This window comes from Schistocerca cancellata, chromosome 1, assembly GCF_023864275.1.
Source record: "Schistocerca cancellata isolate TAMUIC-IGC-003103 chromosome 1, iqSchCanc2.1, whole genome shotgun sequence".
In the NCBI taxonomy this organism is placed as follows: domain Eukaryota; kingdom Metazoa; phylum Arthropoda; class Insecta; order Orthoptera; family Acrididae; genus Schistocerca; species Schistocerca cancellata.
This window is the reverse complement of record NC_064626.1, coordinates 816730045-816752389: the sequence shown is the minus strand read 5'-3', so window position 1 is coordinate 816752389 and position 22345 is coordinate 816730045. Positions and strand designations below refer to the sequence as shown.

General features: G+C 45.0%; 1 protein-coding gene across 1 annotated transcript in view; it reads right to left on the bottom strand.

Annotated features, from left to right (window-relative positions):
- Positions 1 to 22345, bottom strand: part of LOC126162368 (serine protease snake-like) — a 207123-nt gene that overhangs the window by 124613 nt on the left and 60165 nt on the right. The window contains exon 2 of the mRNA XM_049918825.1: positions 18996 to 19150. Within this exon, the coding sequence (XP_049774782.1) occupies positions 18996 to 19150 (155 nt within the window). The remainder of the gene's footprint in view (positions 1 to 18995; positions 19151 to 22345) is intronic.

Below are 22345 nucleotides of genomic sequence, written 5' to 3'. Positions count from 1 at the left end.
ATGTACATTACCTACATTTTGTGCTCCCAGATTTCCTTTCTCTCTTTATCATCTATATGAATAAGTGAGCGAGTGTGTATGTTGAATTTGCCTTATACATGGTGGTTGTCTGCTGTGGTAGCGACAGTGTAGCCAACGTAGCTTTCTCAGTCAAGGCAAAGATATTTGTGCCCTTTCGGTAGTCATTCGGCTCTAGTTGGTGGCGAAAAGGACCTCTCTGGTCTCTTCCAGCTGCGTAGGGGAAGTTCCTTGCAGGGAGAACATGCTCCCGGCTCTCGGGACTGCATCTTTGGTGAGTGAAGACGGTACTCTTAAGAACGACTTGCCGCGGTGAGTGTGTTAATGTGTGGCGGTGTGTAGCTATTCCAATGATTTGCTACTTCATTTGCAAGTTCGGTAGTCGATTTCTTAAATTTTTGAGAGTATAATCACGAGTATTTTTTTCTGTATGTAATAAGTTTTTCCGGTCGTCTTTATGTGTAAGCAAAACACCTGGTGTAGGAAGTTCGTTACTCCAGTACAGATTTAAAATTCAGTTGTCTGACTTCTTTGTTAACTGGAATATATATGCGAACTTTTTTGTGTGTTTTATTTCTTATACTTTTCATTTCGTTTCAGTTTTAAGATTGTCTAGTTTTTTTCATACCACGTGGTGGTGATTTCACCGTCTGCAATTTCAGAACCATCTTCAACGAGTTTTATTCTTAATTCTGATTACTATTTTATTGGTACTTGTGTCTATACGGTTTACATATGCGTTCTCGAAGTTTTCACGAGTCTTAGTAATGTTGCTTTGTTCATGATTGTTCACGGCATTTGGGGGTGTCTCAACCCAGCGTGCCTTAGTTTCATGTGCAAGGTGATGCAGATAAATTTGTTTGTCGAAAGTGTTTCGTAGTATTCTTTATTCACGATAATTCAATCACAGCGATAGGGACTAACCTCTCAACCTTTAACTTATTGTGATGGGTAAAATTCTTTTTATCTCTCTGCTTGTGTGTGTGTGAATCGTGTATGTTTGTGTGAACTTTTCCCATGCGCGCCTAAGATTTCCTTTCCAATTATCATCGAAATGTACCTCAGTACTCTTACGGGTTTAAGAACAGCCCAGCAGGATTCATGGTGTCAATTCCAAAAAAATGTTCAAATGTGTGTGTAATCTTATGGGACTTACCTGCTAAGGTCATCAGTCCCTAAGCTTACACACTACTTAACCTACATTATCCTAAGGACAAACACACACGCCCATGCCTGAGGGAGGACTCGAACCTCCGCTGGGACCAGACGGTGTCAATTCCCTCCAGCACTTCTTCAGACATTTGTCGAGTCCATGCCACATCGTGTTGCGGCACTTCTGTGTACCCGCGGGGCCCCTACACGATATTAGGCAGGTGTACCAGTTTCTTTGGCTCTTCAGTGTACATACATAGACTGCGTCTGGTGGTGCTGTACATTCACACAGATTCGTTCAACCTGTTCTCTTCAATAGACTGCATTTGGCAGTGCTGTGATACATTTGCACTTTAATTTCATTAACGTGTTTCACTTCCGCTAATGTGTCGCAAGTCTCTTATACATTCTTTTGTTTATTGTATTTTTTGTAATTCTTATTGTATTTTGGCTGCACTGTAGAACTCAATCTAATAATGAATATTTTTGACTATAACTTTTATCGATTATTTCTTTGTCTAACTCATCAAACTCAAACCTGTAAATTTAAATGTCTATTGTTATCTAAAAGTAATATAGTACACCAAATAACCTTCGTGGAATTTTTTTCCGCTCTTATCACTTGGCGCGAATATTTCTAGTGTTCTCCTTTATGTGGGTGACGCCCCCCGCACCAAACATTTCGGTTACCTTGGTTACGAAAGCCCCCAACATACGAGCACCAATAATTTTTCCACGATCGAATTCACTTAGCTCCGACATAATGCACTCGCAATTACGCAGAACTCTGTCCTGATCAGGACTGACTCTTGCAGTGTACTGAGGACACTGTACAAGCGTAGTTCGTGCTCAAATACAAGGGGCCTTTGAAAAGTCCGTGTAAAAATAAAAACTACTTACGTGTTTGGGGTAAATTATTTTTATTTTTCTACATAGTCTCCTTTTAGGCTTATACACTTCGTCCAACGCTGTTCTAATTTGTTGATCCCTTCCGATAATAGTCCAAGTCTGCAAAATAGCTATTAGTTCCTGTAATCAACTCCTCGTTTGAATATTTGTCCCACTAGCCATTTCCGAGGGAGCCAAGTCTGGAGAACAGGGGGAATGTGAAACTAGTTGGAATCCTGTTTCCAATAATGTTGCGACCACAACTACTGTGGTGTGTGCTGGTGCATTCTCATGATGGAAAAGGACTTTTTTGCAGTCCACTCGCTGGCGTTTTTCTTGTAGTTCGGTTTTCAAACGGTCCAGTAACGGTGAATAATATGCACCTGTAATAGTTTTACCCTTTTCCAGATAGTCGATGAGGATTATCCGTTGCGAATCCCAAAAGACAGCCGCCATAACCTTTCCGGCCGAAGTAATGGTCTTCGCCTTTGTTGGTGCAGATCCTCCCTTGGTAACCCATTGTTTAGATTGTTGTTTGGTCTCAGGAGTATATTAATCTATCCTTGTTTTATCCACAGTGATGAAACGACGCTTAAAGTTCTGTGGATTCTTCCTGAACAGCTGCAAACCAGCCTTGCATCACTTCACACGATTCCGTTTTTGGTCAAGCGTGAGCAATCGCGGAACCCATCTTGCGGGTAGCTTTCTCATGTCCAAATGTTTATGCAAAATATTATGTACCCATTCATTCGAGATGCCCACAGCACTATCAATCTCACACAACTTATCTCTTCTGTCATCCATCACCATATCATGGATTTTATCAATGATTCCTGAAGTCGTTACCTCCACAGGTCGTCTAGAACGTTCAGCATCACTTAAGTCCATATGGGCACTCCGAAAATTTTGAAACCACTTATAAACTGTTCTAATCGAAGATGCAGAGTCACCGCAATGTTTATCAACCTTCACTTTAGTCTCCCGAGGCGTTTTGCCTTTCATAAAGTAATGTTTAATCAGCACACGAAATTCTTTTTCGTCCATTTTTTGACAATCACTCGACTTCCTTGATTCACACGAATGCCAAACACAAAGAAATAGATCAATATGTCTTAAACTTGGTGTGGGGTCATTCCAAAGATGCTACTAATTAAACATGACCTTAATGCGCGCCGGTGGTGCCATCTCTCGGACTTTGCACGGACTTCTCAAACGCCCCTCGTACGACAACACAACCTGCAGGTTCGGCTAGCGTCTGCATTTATGTCCAAGTACGCATTTCTCATCGATGTTTCCGCATTTCTGTCCAATCCCTGTAGGTCGCATGCATCAAAGAACGGTGTGTTATATGCCGTCACCAACAAAGCAATCCAACATTTTGAAACGCCTGGTTCGTTTTTGAACCAAGTGATGTCCCAATTGTTTTTTTTTTTTTTTTTTAGGAAGTAGATGTGTGCTTCCGTCAGAAGCAAAATATGGACATAAGACACAAAACTTTGTGGCATTTTCTCCGATATATAATTTTGATGGAGGATAGGGTCCAATATTAAAGTTTTACGTAGGCCGCGCTTGTATATTTTGCAATAACTTTTCATGAGGGAAAATGGTGTTCTCGATAATTGAACCACAGTGGGAGAGGTGACTAGAGCGGGGAGGAGACAGAAAACAAGGCCAGTATTGGCGTAAGGAGGTGCTGGAAACTGTCTAGAAACTACACGCTTCGTGACGCGCTGTGTAGACCAGTCTTGGCGTGCGAGTTGACACACTTCTGGCACGCATGCTGTGCCGCGGTTTCTCCTTCTGCGCTATGCTCTCTAGTTCTCCAGGTCAGAGTGAAATTGTTGAGGCTCGTACTATCATCGTAGTATGCATATTGTTGGGGACATGACAAAGACCAAAATGATGATTAGATAAATACCCGCTTACATGGACGGAGAAAGCGATTGTGGTGTCCGTGTTGTAATTTAGGATCAGTAATTAGCAGACATAATATTTGATTCGTCACCGAAAAGCAAGGGCCATTTCACTTGGGTGACCTGACACGGCAGCTCAGCTTACGGCATCGTAAGAAACTGCGCCTGCTCTTTGATGGCTACCGGAACGCTCTTAACGGACCGTTCGCTGGCCGTTTGTCTTATCTGGCGGACTCCTGCTCCTTGCCGATGACTTTTACGACTCATTCACGACGCTTTATTCGCTGTTAATGGCGCATTCCATTTCTGAACGGTCGTTAAGGATCTACAATAGACCACAACTCCGTACTCTGTTCCATTGGAGCAATCTTAGCCCCTAAAACCCCCTGTAGTTCCTTTGCAATAAGAACATAGCTTCCAGATAAAGATAAACTTTTGTTTCTCGGAAACTCGCAAAATTACTCATGTATGACTAACACTATTCTGAACAGAAAGCTTGTTGTCGGCGGATAAGCTTGCATATAAATTCCAAGTAAATGAAGTCTAATCCTCTTAAGTTTATGCCGTTTACATATGTAATGAAAGCGTAGATAAAAGGCGCATCTTTTACACTGATTTATTGATTGAAACGTCTTCTGTCCTCGTTATCGTACTGTTTACAACAACGTTTTATTAAATAACGAACTTTTTCATTGTTATTTTCAACATTCATATTAACAGTGTTAAACATTTTCTCAAAAACTACGATATTTGCATGTGTAATTGAACAAATACTTGAGGAGAGATAAATCCGAGTAAAATATCCGCACATTCTGCTCTAGAGTCTCGGAAAGACGACAGAATACACTGATCAGCCAGATCATTATGGCCACGTACCTAATAGCGGTATGTCCACTTTTGGCACGGATACCAGCGGCGAAGCGTGCCATGGAAGCAATGATGCCTTGGTAGGTCGCTGGCACCACATCTGCACACACAAGTCACATAATTCCCGTAAATTCTGGGGAGCAAGGAGGCGGGGGGGGGGGGGGGGGGGAAGATGAGGTTTATTAGCTCTGACGCTAAGTTCAATCACATCCCAGATATGTTCGATCGGATTCAGATCTGGCGAGTTTAGGGGCCAGCACTTCAATTGGAACTCGCGACTGTATTCTTCGAAACACTCCATCGCGCTCCTGGCCTTGTGACATTGCGGATAATCTTGTTGAAAAATGACGCTGCCGTTGGAAAACATTATCGTCATGAATGAGTGGGCATGATCTGCAACCAGTGTACGATGCTCCTTGTTCGTCAAGGTGCCTTGCACAAGCTCCACTGAATGTTGAATGTTTTCCAGAGCAAAAAATGGTTCAAATGGCTCTGAGCACTATGGGACTTAACCGCTGAGGTCATCAGTCCCCTAGAACTTAGAACAACTTAAACCTAACTAACCGAAGAACATCACACACAACCATGCCCGAGGCAGGATTCGAACCTGCGACCGTAGCGGGCGCGCGGTTCCAGACTGTAGCGTCTAGAGCTGCTCGGCCACTCCGGCCGGCTTTCCAGAGCATAACGGAGCCATCGCCAACTTGTCTCCGGTCTGCAGTACAGGTGTTGAGGAGCTGTTCCCCTGAAAGATGACGGATTGGTGCTCCCCCTGATGAAGAAAGTATCTGGATTCATCAGGCCATGCAACTATCTACCACTGCGCTAACGCCCAGTGTCGATGGTCACTTGCCCGCATTAGTCGTAGTTGCCGATATCGTGGTATTAACGTTGGCAGATGCATGAGTCGTCGGCTGCGGAGGCCCATCTTTAGGAATGTTCAGTGCATTGTGTGTTCAGGCACACTTCTACTCTGCATAGCGTTAAAGTCTGATGTTAGTTACGCCACAGTTCACCGTTTGTCCTGCTTTACCAGTCTGCCCAGCCTACTACGTCCGACATCTGTAATGAGAGGTGACCCCCCTCCCCCAACCATACGATATCTGGATGTGGTTGCACCACGTATTGAAGGCACTCACCACAGCACCCCTAGAACACCCGGATAGTTGTGTAGTTTCCGAAATGCTCATGCCGAGCCTGCGGGCTATCACATTCTGCCCTCGGTCAAACGCGCCTTCCCCATTCTACGCACGGACACCGGGTACGCTGATACTACATGCATCGTGTGTGTGTCTGACTAGCAGCCATTTCTCACCACGTGACGCCGCTGTCGCCCGGACGGGTTTACATAGGTAGCAGGTCGGTCATCATAATGTTCTGGCTGGTCAGTGTAGCTTGTGTAAGAACTGAAAATATGCTTCTCGCGAATTGCAAAAAGTAATAAAAACACACACACCAACACTCCTTGTTTTAGTAACAATCTCTTATCAATTCGAGCAGCAAAATGAAATGTGTCTTAAATTGACCACATTTCTTCAACACCTCGTCTACAAACATTCCAACTATACAGAGCACAATGGTGACTGAATTACCTGTGTCATTCTACCTGCGGATAGCTGTTCGCCTCCGTAATTGAGTAGCCGTTGTGGTTGAACGCCATGATAGAGCCCGGGTGTGATTCCCTGCTCGGTCGGAGATTTTTCTATGGTCGGGGAATCGATGTTATATTGTCCTCGCCATTATTTCATAATCAGTGATACGCAAGTCACCAAGGTGGTGCCAAATAAAAAGACTTGCATCAGGCGGTTGAAATCTCGCAAACGGGACTCCCACTCTAAATACACAAAAAAAGCGATGTCCACGAAGGAATTATGCGAATGGGACGAAAATAGGTAGGTATGACGTACCTGTACAGACAAACAAATGTTTACAATTTCAAAAAAATTGAATGATTTGTTCAAAAGAAAGCGCTTCACAAGTTGAAGAAGTCAGTAACGCGTTGGTCCTTATTCGAGTTGGAGTTGATTGACAGAGTTGTTTGATATCCTCCTCGTGAATATTGTGGCCATTTCTATCTAATTGGTATGTTAGATCGCACAACCCCGAGATAGTTGGAGGTCCCTGCCCATATTGCTGCAGGCCGCTGTGCACGAGCGGTTCTAGGCGCTCCAGTCCGGAACCGCGCTGTTGCTACAGTCGCAGGTTCGAATCCTGCCTCGGGCATGGATGTGTGTGATGTCGTTAGGTTAGTTAGGTTTAAGTAGTTCTAAGTTCTAGGGGACTGATGGCCTCAGATGTTAAGTCCCATAATGCTTGGAGCAATTTGAACCATACTGCTCCAAACTTTCTCAATTGGGGAGAGATCTGGGGACTTTACTACCCAACGTAGGATCTGGCAAACTCTAATAAGACAAACGGTAGAAACTCTCGCCGTGTGCGAATAGGTATTATTTTGCCCGATCGTAAGCCCAGGATGGCTTGCCACAAAGAGTACATCAAAACGGGGCGCAGAATATTGTCGACATAACGCTCTGCAGTAAGGGTGCTGCGGAGTATAACCAGTAGGGTTTCTATGAAAAGAAAAGGCACGCAGACCATCTCCTTGTCGTCGAACCATATGGTAGTCGGGTTGGTTCAAAAATGGTTCAAATGGCTCTAAGCACTATGGGACTTAGCAGCTGGGGTCATCAGTCCCCTAGACTTAGACCTACTTAAACCTAACTAACCTAAGGACATCACACACATCCATACCCAAGGCAGGATTCGAACCTGCGACCGTAGCAGCAGCGCGGTTCCGGACTGAAGCTCCTAGAACCGCTTGGCCACAGCGGCCGGCAGCCAGGTTGGTATCCCATCGCTGTGCGGGGATTCTCCAGACACGTGTTTGGCCTCAAATCTAATTGACATTGACTCCCGCTTCGAACTTGGACCCGATGACCGAGGGTTGGACAAAAATATAGAAACACCGCGAAAAATATATGCTTGAACATAAATGCAGATGCTAGCCAAATCTGCTGGTTGCGCTGTTGTATTTGACCATGAACAGCACCAATGTGGTGCCCTCAATATGTTGCAAGTGTCTGCCATGATCAGAGCAGAGACAGTTGCAAAAGTCGTTGCACAACTGAATGTCAAACTCTCGAACCCTGTCAGCACCAAAACAACACGAAGGGAACTCCATAATCTGGAAATGCAGAGTGAGTCGAAACTCGAAAACGACACATCAATGATGAAATACTTCTAACACGAAAATGCCGAAGCCATAAAATGTTTCAAATGGCTCTGAGCACTATGGGAGTTAACTTCTGAGGTCATCAGTCCCCTAAAACTTAGAACTAATTAAACCTAACTAACCTAAGGACATCACACACATCCATGCCCGAGGCAGGATTCGAACCTGCGAACGAAGCGGTCGCATGGTCCCACACTGTAGCGCCTAGAACCGCTCGGCCACCCCGGCCGGCCGAAGCCATAAAAGCAGGTGCATGGAGCAATGCAAGAAAGTCATTTGGTCGGATGAGTCATGTTTCACACTGTTTCCAGCTTCTGGCCGAGTTTACGCTTGGCGTAAGCCGTCCCGAGCCGACGACGCAGACTGTTCGCTACGAAAAGTGAAACATGACGGGGGGGTTAGATGATGATTTGGCCACCCGTATGATGGTATTCCATGGGTCCTTCCTACTCTGTATGTTCCGTTTCTGCCAAGGATTATGTGAGCATTTTGGCTAGTCATGTCCATCCCATGTACAAAGTTTGTTTCCAAATGTTGGTGCTGTATCGAAGACAATAGGACCCCTATACAAACAGCATGCTGAACTTGCCACTATTTTAGAGCAAGAACGATATAAGATTCCCTTGCAACCATACAGTACCTGTATTTGCCGAGCGGTTCTAGGCGCTACAGTCTGGAACCGCGCGACGGCTACGGTCGCAGGTTCGAATCCTGCCTCGGGCATGGATGTGTGTGATGTCCTTAGGTTAGTTAGGTTTAAGTAGTTCTAAGTTCTAGGGGACTTACGACCTCAGCAGTTGAGTCCCATAGTGCTCAGAGCCATTTGAACCATTTAGTACCTGTATTTATCCATTCAGAGGCTACTGGAAGCCGTTTTGAACGTCAAAGGTTTTCCTACGCTTCCTAATCCTAAGATCAACTGTAATCCCGGCTTCAGTTCTCAGTGGGACTCAGCAGCAGAAGCATCCATTCTTCTGAAGACTGCGAACAGCTGGATCGGCGAAATATTGAATCGAGTGGATTTTAGAATCCGTCACGAAATCCGAAGAGACTTTCAAGACTTATTACGCCGCGAAAGCCGACGAAGTCACATAAACATGTAATGTTTTCTTTTAATACTTCCATTCTTTTGTCCAACCCTCGTAGATACTTCAACGCCGATAATTGAACAGGAATCGTGGTATAGATTTACAAAAAAACATTCATGGTACTTGGACATCCAAAAGTACAGGGTATTATTAATACGAAGAAGAGCCTCCCGAGTCTAGAGGCCCCTGAAATTGAGCCACCACAGTTAGCCACAAGAGCGCACAGAAAAAACCTAAACAACCCAGAACTCCCTATACATGACAACTTGGCATCTGCAAACGGACGTAAATCTAGTTTACCTTTATGAGATGACTGCGAAGATCTGCAAGGCTTCGACTCAACGACAGCGTGTAAGGAAATATGGGCTGTAAGTTTAGTGGATGGTCCGAACAAGAAGATCGAAGGACTCATTCTCCTGAGGAAATTGCGCACAACTCTGTATCGTGTCAGAACGAGTGTCAGTAGATGTGAGCAACTGATGAAGAAATGTGAGCGCTGTGAAGTCCAATCGATGGACCTTTACTTGTGTGTGAAGCGCATGGCTGTGAGAGTGAATTGATGGTCATACACTGACTCTCTGACCCAGTCATAGAATTGATAAATGATATTTGTAATACAGAATGAAATTAGAAGAATTATCCGTAATGAACATTGTAATTCAGCCCATTGGCAGAAGAAACTTCATTTGATCGAACGTCAGTGGAGAAAATTCAACAAAAATTCAGTTTGTCTGGCCATAATGCACCTGTCACTCACAAAGACACGTGCTTGAAAACGTAACATTCGCGCAATAGCCCATTGGACTGAGAGCCAGCACTCCTAAGCCGCCACACAAACCGCGCAAGGATGCGAAGGGCAACTAATATGAACGTAGATTGCCATTCACTAGAAAATCCATCGAAGTTAATAACATATCAGTGGGGTGACGGAGAGGACGGGGAAACGGAAAGCTCTCAAGCCTTGCGACGCATGTTCTACAAGAGGACCTCTCGAGAACGCAAAATACTAGTTGGTCAGAGGATATAGAAGCCTGTAAATACACTCTGACTGCAATGATGTTTTAACATTCCTACAGTGTGCCGCCGATCTTGACATCATATTGATACAGGGGATGGCCGCCTCCAAACTACTAATCTTGGAAGGATATGAGGCCATTTTAAATATAGATACAGAAGCAGGAGCTGTCATTCTGTATAGAGAAGGCTTGCAATGCGAGCCCATCAGTTTACTGCAATCAATGTGAGTCATTCAGTTCAAATGGTTCAAATGGCTCTGAGCACTATGGGACTTAACTTCTGAGGTCATCAGTCCCCTAGAACACAGAACTACTTAAACCTAACTAACCTAAGGACATCACACACATCCATGCCCGAGGCAGGATTCGAACCTGCGACCGTAGCGGTCGCGCGGTTCCAGACTGTAGCGCCTAGAACCGCTCGGCCACTTCGGCCGGCTGGCATTCAGTTGATTGACGCTTACATCCCCCGGAGGTAGTGCAAAACAAGAGAGCCGAGAATGCTTTACAACGTTAATGGCAGAATTGATCTCCAACTTACGGTATCCAATCGTCATCGCGCGCGACTTTAATTACATACTGCAGCAGTTAGACCAAGCACCAAATTTCAATTTAAGTCGTTAACAGCAAGTATTAGCGCGAGAATTTAGACGTAGAGACTTGGAGACTTAGTTACCCTGAGTGGGTATCATATACTGGGTGGTTATAATTAAAGTGCAGCTACTCGCAGTGATCCATTGTGGATTGTAATCATCGTGTGGCAGCGAAAGCTGGTAGACATTCTAATGCGTTAATACGAAACCAATTTGCGATGGGAAAACATTAGTTCAAGTCGTCGGCACCAGGTGCAATTCTAGCACTGTGAATGCAAGAAAGACTTATAGAAATGGTTCCATATGTAATGTGGTCAGGAAAAGTCAAACAACTGACAAATGCATAACGCTGATTTTATTATTAACTGGTGTTTACACAATTTGTTCAATATGAACACCGGAGACGTCGACGAGATGGTATACAGCGACAGCTTTGCATCTGGTGGTCGAAACTGGAACTAATTTTTTTCAAGCATAAATCGGTTCCGCAGTAACTCAATAACATAACTACATAGTTTCGCTGCAGTGCGATAATTACAGCCCACACTGGAGCTTTGTGAGTACATTTGTGAAAAGTACAAGAGCGAGTCGCATCTATAAAATTTGTGCCTCACAGTCGCTGTCTGACAATGTATACATAGCGGAGCTCTAGCCGACTGCCTTCAGTAACCACTATGCATATCATATCAATTTAGCACTTGTCCCACAGAGAGTTTTTAACAAAAGAGGAGCAGTAGCATGGCAGTTTAACACAGCAGCAAGTCACGCGCTCACAGTACTTCCCGGTTTTACAATGATGGGTCAAACTGGACAAGCCAGCTTTAATACCGTGTATAAGAACTTGAGCAAAAAGCTGCATGGCAACAGCACGCGCGAGAATTTTATTTCTTAGCGTTACGTCATTTATACAATCAACATGCTGACTGATATAGCAACATACCTGATATTATGCTTACAACTTTTCTTCCGCCATTCTACAATAGACGGCAGTAGCGGAAAGCGATGGTGGTGGTCGTAGGTTGTGTCATACAATAAGCACACACATTTGTAAGCATAACATCATCAAAATATTAGTCGATTATGATTGCTTTATGAAGTTATTCTCGATTGAAAATGTGAACTTATAAGCCCAGTTCTCGTCATTGCCGGGCGCGGTGGTCTCGCGGTTCTAGGCGCGCAGTCCGGAACCGCGCGACTTCTGCGGTCGCAGGTTCGAATCCTGCTTCGGGCATGGGTGCGTGTGATGTCCTTAGGTTAGTTCGGTTTCAGTAGTCTTAAGTTCTAGGGGACTGATGACCACAGCTGTTAAGTCCCATAGTGCTCAGAGCCATTTGAACCATTTTTTTCTCGTCATTTGTGAGAAGTTTTAATTTTCTGCTAAACTTGAAGAAACCAGTGACTGAGGCTCATAAAGCGCTGGGTAAGAGGCACCTGTTAATGAATGTGGAGAGAATGGTTTCAGCGCTTCAAGGACGGTGATTTTGAAATCGTAGACCGGTACGGCGGTGGAAGAGAGAATGTTTTCGAAGCCAGTGAAACCGACGAAAACAATCACAGCAGATCGTTATCGAAAGCAACTGGTGCGTTAGAGCTGAGCACCGATAGACAAACGGCCACAATACAGTGGCAGACACGAAAAGGTGATTTTGCAGCATGACAGTGTCCAATCCCATATCGCAAAACCCCATCAGAATCTATTTGGAAACGCTGGAATGGGAGTCCTGCTCCACTCGCCGTATTCTCCAAGCATTACTTCCTCTGACTACCACCTTTTTGTATCAACAGCCCACGGCCTGGCTGACCACTACCTGCGGTTACCTGAACAAGTGCAAAATTGGATCAATTCATGCATCTCCTCAAAAGACTTCAGTTCTTCTGCTGCGGGATTCGTATGCTGCCCGAAAAATGGGAGAAAGTAGTGGCCATTGATAGCCAATACTTTGAATCGTAATTTTTTGCACATTTTTCACTATGAAACCTCTAACTTCCAGAGAAAAACGACGCAAGCAGAGCTCTAGACCAAATACAAGTTGGATTAAAGCAAAACATTATTAGTGAACCTAGGAAACATAGAGCTGCATTCAAAATTTGAGGGCGAGGGACATTAAAAGCGTGTGACTGCAGGTGGTTACTGCACATCAACACGTGCAGGACCTGTGAACAGCGCCGACCGATGTGGGCGAGCGGTTCTAGGCGCTTCTGTCTGGAACCGCGCGATCGCTACGGTCGCAGGTTCGAATCCTGCCTCGGGTATGGAGGTGTGTGATGTCCTTAGGTTAGTTAGGTTTAAGTAGTTCTAAGTTCTAGGGGACTGATGACCTCAGATGGTATGTCCCATAGTGCTCAGAGTAATTTGAGCCATTTGAACCTGTAAACAGCACCTAGACACCTAACAGAGAACTGTAAGTGAAATGACGGCACCCATCATGTTACACAAGCTAGCATCGAACAGACCACAAAGGAATATTTCATCAAGTTGTACACCATCGACCTTAATAACTTCACTAGCCTTGAGGAATAACTGGAAAAGGCGTGCAACCTGAATGCGATTACAAAGACGCAAAATACCGAACTCACGACTCCGTTTTCAAAAGAAGTTGACTCCATTTTCAAAGGAAGAACTTCTCAGTGTCTTCAAACCGTTCCAGCGAAACTAGGATGCAGGGCCTGACGGCCTGTCTTACACCGTTACTCTAAATTTTGGTGTTTACTGGCTGAGACAGTGGATGCTACAACTAATAAAATTCTGCCTTGGGTAATGGGGGCATCTGAATACACCGAAGCAATCACAATTTTCAATTCCCTGAAAGGCCAAAATTAATCCTACAAACATACCGGATTAAAGTCGTGTTACAAAAATTCCCTGGAAGGCCAAAATTACTTCTACAAATGCAGGATTAAAGTCGTGTTACAAAAATCGTAGTACTGTATTAAAGGACAGCTGTCTTTGGGCACGATATGGCGGACATTTTAGCGCCTTACCCGGGTAGCTCACACACTGCTGGAGGTCGCCTTTTCATACTTCCAAGAAATGTATGCTTTACTGGAACACAACTACCATTCCGTGTCATGGATAAAATGACCAAGCTTTTTACAACGATAATAAGCAATTGCATGCACAATGTTAGAACCAAAAACGAACAAGTATTAAAATAAATGACACTTTCGAAGCCCACATCCAATTCCGATAAAGACTAGGACAGGTCACTAAATGCTATAGCTACAGAGCCCCTGAGTTAGTGTCTCCGATGCATCAAACTATCGTTAACGCTTACTCTAATGGTCTCAGTATTATATTGAACAGCCAAGACGATGAAACACGGACAGAATAAATCGTTCTTGAATATCAGCGAATTACTTTTGCACTGTTAAATAAAAATAGATCAGCCATTTACACCCTGGGTCCGACACTTCAACACCCACGTGACAGTTCGCTGAATGCAGTATACTCTAGACTACGGTTGAATAAGGTCATTACAGTCAAACTACAAGGCGCAGTCGAGCAAAACTGGAGAGAGAAAGAGTAACTACACAAGGTTTGAGTAAAAGAAAAGCATCTGCACAGCTCAGATTGCAAAGGTTTATTACGTAAACACATACGTCCTTTGAAAATTCAGTCACACTGCAGCCATCTTACCTGTGCAAAGCAATTATAAAAGACAGGTCCTGGCTGAAACAGGATGCTACATGTGGATTTTAAATCTTTTGAAACGACCCTGTCTTACAAAAGCCAACGTGTGCCCTATTGAAGGGCTTGACTTGCGCATCCATACACATTGAAAGGCCATACTAGGTTATTTGTAAGTTCCTTCGTTGTTGCAGTAGATGGCTGAACAAAAACTACAAGACGCGCCTAAACAGACAAATATCGGTGGATATAGCATCTCTCCAAGATTTAAACACAAAACAGACCCTCAATGTCGACATCGCTCGTGACACCGTGAGCAGTCGTACATATGTGCAGTTCATCAAAGTTACTGATGTCACTTCCGTGAATGGCACATCGCGTGTGGCTGCTATGCAGTGGGTTCGGGTTAGATTCCCAGCAGTGTCGGAGATTTTTCTCCGCTCGGGGACTTTGTGCTGCGTTGTCCTCATCATCATTTCATCATCAGCCACATGCTAGTCGCCCAATGTGTTGTCAAGTGAAAAGACTTGCAACTTGGCGGCCCAGGTGGGGACTCCTGGCGTCAAAGCCATACAGTCATTTCATTTCATTGCTCTTTAAACACGGGAAAGTAAATCTATTCATTGGATTTGCCAGTCTGCCGATACGAATTAATTTACTGTGACAATAGAGACCATATGATTAGTCTGTGTGTTCTGATATAACTGCCCCCTAGTGGTGCAAACAGTAACTACACCACGGCACGTACGATGTCTCGAAACTTGGAGAGATTCTCTGCCCACTGAAATTTACCTATTTTCAGTGCGTCTTGTAATTTTCACACAGTCCTCTTCTGAAACCTTAGAGGTACTTCTGAGGAAGCTTGTATATCTGTAACAAATTCACGGATTTCCTAGTAACAACAAAAGCAGCACGATAAAATATGGTTCAATGCACATCACACTGTGGATCCAGGCTACCGATATATGTCAATGACTGACTGAATAACGCCAAGCTATATTAAGTTATATCATATATAAAGTAATATCATGCATCATTTGGAGCTTAATTACATTTACTGAAACACTCTGAAACAGCCGACAATCCGTCTACATCACTTTCTCTCACAGGATGTCCCAAGGCACCTCGTACTCGTAAAATACCCGGCAGCAAATTAAAACCGAATTTGAAACAGCAGTCATTCCAGGTTCCAGATGACCAACGTGAGGAGGTCTGGTTAGATTAAGTCACGGAAACTTATCGATTTTCGGAGAAGAAGCACAGAATAAATTAATCCAAATCCCGGTCCGTGGTAAACACAATTCTGTCGGAATCGCAGTCCATACATTTTTATGCCATCAGCTCGTCACCATTTGGAACTCGATTACATAGAAATTGAGTTTTATCATGCGGTACGCACACGAACATCATCAACAACATTTCGCGGCTCGTCCATTGCTATTAACCTACTAACATTTATTTTTCATTTTTTTTAAAATTCTAGTTGTAAGTGCGGTTACGTTCCACTGGTGACACAAAAAATGAACAAACTGCATTATCTTCTTCCCCACTAAAATTGAACTTGATGGTGTGAAACATTACTGAAGAAATTCTAATAATATCAGGTGATTTTTATACCATGAGTAACATAGCTTCAAATATGACTACGATCGAAATATGAACACTCTTTATGTATTTTGACAGATATTTTAGGTGTGAAAATAACATTGTGACATTTGACATACTGTAGATATCGTATGTGTTGTTATCTTCTTCCCCGCCCCCCGGCCGTAAATTAGTGGTTGGTCAGATTCGTTTTCGTGCATGGTCTCGTTTAGGCCTAGGATGAAATATCAGCTTCCTTCTTAGTGTGTTATTTTAGTAAAGTACATGTGTTTTGTACAGTTATAGAAGAATTTAGATGCGGAAATAAGTTACATTATTTACATATTTTAAACGTGGAAATAACAGTGAGACACTTGACATAAATAGAGTGTGTGTGTGTGTGTGTGTGTGTACAGTGTACTTGCTTACACATATTTGAATTCTTACAGGTTTTGAACACGTTGGAATAAAAATTTTCAAAACATACAGATATTTTTGAACATTACAGAAAAACTTCAGACTGCTCTGATACTTTTGAACGAGATGTCATACTGAGAGCTTGCCCAAATGGGCTAGTCCTGCCATTTTTTTTTTCAGTTTCCCGTTAGCACCACTGGGCTAGTTCCACCTTCTTGCATTTTTGGAATTTTCTGCCACCACCATCTTGCATTTTTTGTATTTTCTGCCAGCAGGATCTTGCGTTTATAATTTTATTGCATTGCTATCTTGCAATTTTTAAAATTCACACCCACGCCGTATTGGACTTTTGAATTTTACACCACCGACACCTTGGATTTTTACGCGACTGCAGTGCCGGCTAATGGCAGCCGCTTGAACTGAGCGCCAGGTTCGGTACAGCTATTGCATCTCATAGGTCCACTCTTTTTCAGTAGGTCTGCCGTCAACAGAGATGTTTACCTGGACTTTTTACAAGCGTTTACTATGCCACAATAGAACCTGACGCCATATTCAAGCAGAGTAGCTTCTAATTGGTCCCTAAATTTGCAACAATCTCTGGATAAAGAGTTTCCGGATAGGTGGATTGCACAAGATGGCCCGATTCTGTGATCATCATGATCACTTCGCCTCACACCAGTAGACTTTTTCCTATGGTATTTCATTGAGGATCAGGTGTACCGGATCAAGATTACAGAGCCACAGGACTGGAAGGCATGGGTTTGCCTGAAGCTGAACGTCTCACTGTGGAGTTGCTGGAACGATCGTGAAGAGAAACTGAATACTTAGTGGATGTGGTCCGTGCCATCAGGGGTACGCATATCGTCGTGTATGAAAGAGGAAACAAAACTTTGATTTACAGTAATAAGCCGAGACATGACCACCCACCCAATAGCGTGTTGGTCCATCTCTGGGAAAAAATACTGCAGTGATATGCGTGACATGGATTTGGCTAGCTTTGTTTGGTTTTAAGAGGTATGTGGCTCCAGGTATCTACGCACAAGTGACGCAATTTCTGTAAATTACGAGCTGGTCTTTTGTGTATGCGGAGCTGCCACCCTGCGACCCATATGTGCTCCATTGGGCTCTGATCAGGCAAATTTGGTGACAAGACATCAATGTCAGTTCACTAACAGGCTCCTGAAACCACTGTAGCACGATTCTGGTCTTGTTAGAAGAACAGATATCCTTCTGGAAGTTATCATTGCCATCGGGGAAGACATCAAGCATGAAGGGATGCAGGTGGTCCGCAACAACGTTCACGTAGTCCACGGCTGTCGTGCTGCCTTTATTACCCACGAAGGGATGCAGGTGGTCCACAATAACGTTCAGCTATTATGTTGCCTTTGGATTATTACTATAGGTCCCATACAAGCCCAGGTGAGCCCGCATCTCGTGGTCGTGCGGTAGCGTTCTCGCTTCCCACGCCCGGGTTCCCGGGTTCGATTCCCGGCGGGGTCAGGGATTTTCTCTGCCTCGTGATGGCTGGGTGTTGTGTGCTGTCCTTAGGTTAGTTAGGTTTAAGTAGTTCTAAGTTCTAGGGGACTGATGACCATAGATGTTAAGTCCCATAGTGCTCAGAGCCATTTGAGCCACCCCAGGTGAATGTCGTCTGCAGCAGGTTAGTTAGGTTTAAGTAGTTCTAAGTTCTAGGGGACTGATGACCATAGATGTTAAGTCCCATAGTGCTCAGAGCCATTTGAGCCACCCCAGGTGAATGTCGTCTGCAGCAAAATACCAGCCTGCACCGACTTGTGTCCATGCCGCCGTGCATGTTTCGAGGAGTCGTTCGCCTGGATGATGGCGTATTGAGACACAACTGTCCATTAGCTAGAATAAAAATGATTCATTTGGCTGGACAACTATCTTTGATAGTTCCACGGTTCAGTCGCGATGATCCTGTGCCCACTGTAATATGAATTGACGACGTTGTTGGGTCAACATGGGAAAAGGTAGAGTCATCTACTGCGGAGCTCATGTTCAGTAATATTCGCTGAACCGTGAGGTGCAAAGCACTTGCACACTGTTTCGGACCTGCCAAGGATTGTCGCCTACCCTGCTTTATAGAGCGAGCAAGTCTCCGGCAACCACTTTCTAAGATAAGGCATGGAAATCCAACACCTTGTCATCTACTCGTTGTTTCACCGTCATTCATCCACTTTCCGTATATGCTCACGACAGCGAACAGCATACTAGCTTTGGCATTTCCGATATGCTCGTTTTCAGAAGCCATGCCGTAACGTTGTACCCTTTATAAAAGTCACTTACGTCAGTGGGTTACCACGTTTGCGGCCCGTATCGTCACTAGAATGATTCCCCATTCTCGTGTGTTCCACCTATGTACTTTCCTCTTCGCGTCACGTGCCACGAGAAGTGCCAGCGTATTGCATAAGGCTAGAAGAGTGGCAGAAGAGTTGCAGCTGGATGTATTATGCCTCAAAGAACCGTATACAACGGCAGAATAGATCCCCAGTATGCCAGTAACTGCCCAGATAGTCACGTCATATGTCAGCAATAACAGTATTTTACAAGTGCGGTGGCGCCGACCTGCGCTACTGACCATGTGCGGGAACTCCCGGGGCCCCGTCTTGACGCCGCCCACGATCAGCGGCACGCCCACGATGCCGCAGACGCTTTCCCTGGTGGGCAGGGCGCGCGGCAGAAGCACCGGCGCCTCCGACTCCACGAAGACCGCCCTCGCGTACTCCTTGCACTCTGCAACACGCGTCGGCCGTCTCACACTCTTGTTGGCAAATTGGGTACAGTCAAGAAATTGGGGGCAGGCTGTCGACAATATGACAGAATAAGGTACACTATAGTCACTACACACTCAGCAGGAACGAGTGTGTTTTGGAGACTGCTGGGTATTAAATTTATAACACTATGCAGGAAACGTCCAACAAACGTCAAATTTCCATGAAGTGTGCTACATTCTTGGTATGAAAATGACTAGTACTGACTCTTCCGTATCGATACTAGCTTTCGGATTTTTCCTTACGTGGTGTCGAGTTCCTGGTTGCTGGGCGGGAGGGCGTCTCGGGCGCCGGTTAGTACGAGGTGCATTCAAGTTCTAAGGCCTCCGATTATTTTTCTCCGGACTGGAAAGAGATAGAAACATGCGCATTGTTTTAAAATGAGGCCGCGTTCATTATCAATACGTCCCAGAGATGGCAGCACCGTACGGCAGATGGAATTTTACCGCCAGCGGCGAGAATGAGAACTGTTTTAAATACTTAAAATGGCGACGTTTTCCTTACTTGAACAGCGTGCAATCATTCGTTTTCTGAATTTGCGTGGTGTGAAACCAATTGAAATTCATCGACAGTTGAAGGAGACATGTGGTGATGGAGTTATGGATGTGTCGAAAGTGCGTTCGTGGGTGCGACAGTTTAATGAAGGCAGAACATCGTGTGACAACAAACCGAAACAACCTCGGGCTCGCACAAGCCGGTCTGACGACATGATCGAGAAAGTGGAGAGAATTGTTTTGGGGGATCGCCGAATGACTGTTGAACAGATCGCCTCCAGAGTTGGCATTTCTGTGGGTTCTGTGCACACAATCCTGCATGACGACCTGAAAATGCGAAAAGTGTCATCCAGGTGGGTGCCACGAATGCTGACGGACGACCACATGGCTACCCGCGTGGCATGTTGCCAAGCAATGTTGACTCGCAACGACAGCATGAATGGGACTTTCTTTTAGTCGGTTGTGACAATGGATGAGACGTGGATGCCATTTTTCAATCCAGAAACAAAGCGCCAGTCAGCTCAATGGAAGCACACAGATTCACCGCCACCAAAAAAATTTCGGGTAACCGCCAGTGCTGAAAAAACGATGGTGTCCAAGTTCTGGGACAGCGAGGGCGTAATCCTTACCCATTGCGTTCCAAAGGGCACTACGGTAACAGGTGCATCCTACGATAATGTTTTGAAGATCAAATTCCGTCCTGCACTGCAACAAAAACGTCCGGGAAGGGCTGCGCGTGTGCTGTTTCACCAAGACAACACACCCGCACATCGAACTAACGTTACGCAACAGTTTCTTCGTGATAACAACTTTGAAGTGATTCCTCATGCTCCCTACTCACCTCACCTGGCTCCTAGTGACTTTTGGCTTTTTCCAACAATGAAAGACACTCTCCGTGGCCGCACATTCACCAGCCGTGCTGTTATTGCCTCAGCGATTATCCAGTGGTCAAAACAGACCCCTAAAGAAGCCTTCGCCGCTGCCATGGAATCATGGCGTCAGCGTTGTGAAAAATGTGTACGTCTGCAGGGCGATTACGTCGAGAAGTAACGCCAGTTTCATCGATTTCGGGCGAGTAGTTAATTAGAAAAAAAATCGGAGGCCTTAGAACTTGAATGCACCTCGTAAAGTAAAGGGCCAGTGCATGCGCGCCGTGGTGAATGTTGTTACGAACGAGGACTCCGGCGAACTGAAGGCCACGGGAAGGTGGATGCTGGTACAGAGGGACGTGTGAAGATCGGCTTGCTGTCCCACGTGTGGGGAAAGTGTGAGAAAAAATCGCACAAATGTCGTCGCTGATAGTGGTCCCCCTTAGTGCGATCGAGCCTGTGTGAAATTGCCTATTCCCTTCCTGTTCCTCGTGAGCTGGTGCGGTCAGTATTAAACACGGTGAGCACCTTTCTACCATTTGTCAGAATTCCTTGAAATCGTAGTAGCTGGTTACTGATTACATGTGGAGCCCCCACTGAAAAAACGGGGTAAGTGTATTTATGTAGAAAATGAGTTTGACATATTCTGACGGCCAGCCTTCGGTTCTACAAGGTAGTTAAAATGACTTCCAAATAACATGGGGAGGTACCAATATACACAATGTGATCAAAAGTATCCAGACACCCCCAAAAACATACGTTTTTCGTATTAGGTGCATTGTGCTGACACCTCCCGACAGGTACTCAATATCAGCGACCTCAGAAGTCATTAGACATCGCGGGAGAGCAGAGTGGCACGCTCCGCGGAACTCACGGATTTCGAGCGTGGTCAGGTTATTGGGTGTCACTTGTGTCATACAACTATACGCGAGATTGTGAAGTGGAAACGTGAAGTGACACGTACAGCATAAAAGCGTACAGGACGAGCTCGCCTACTGACTGACAGAGACCGCCGACAGTTGAAGAGGATCGTAATGTGTAATAAGCAGACATCTATCCAGACCGTCACACAGTAATTCCAAACTGCATCAGTATCCACAACAACTACTATGACAGTTAGGCGGGAGGTGAGAAAACTTCTCATGGTCGAGCGACTGCTCATTACGCCGGTAAATGCCCAACGCCGCCTCGCTTGGTGTAAGGAGCGTAAACATTTGACGACTGAACAGTGGAAAAATGTTGTGTGGAATGACAAATCACGGTACACAACGTGGCGATCCGATGGCAGGATGTGAGTATGGCGAATGCCCGGTGAACGGCATGTGCCAGCGTGTGTAGTGCCAAAAGTAAAATTCGGAGGCTGTGGTGTTATGGTGTGATCTTGTGTTTCATGGAGGCGGCTTGCACCCATTGTTGTTTTGCTTGGAACTATCACAGCACAGGCTTACATTGATGTTTTAAACACCCTCTTGCTTGCCACTATTGAAGAGAAATTCGTGGATGGTGAGTGCATCTTTCAACACGATCGAGCACCTGTTCATAATGACACTGCCTGTGGCGGAGTGGTTACACGACAATGACGTCCCTGTAATGGACTGGGTTGCAGAGTGTCCTGACCTGAATCCTATAGAACACCTTTGAGATGTATTGGAACGCCGATTTCGTGTCAGGCCTCACCGACCGACGTCCATATCTCTCCTCAGTGCAGCACTCCGTGAAGAATGGGCTGCCATTCCCCAAGAAACCTTCCAGCACCTGGTTGAACATATGCCTGTGAGAATGGAAGCTGTCATG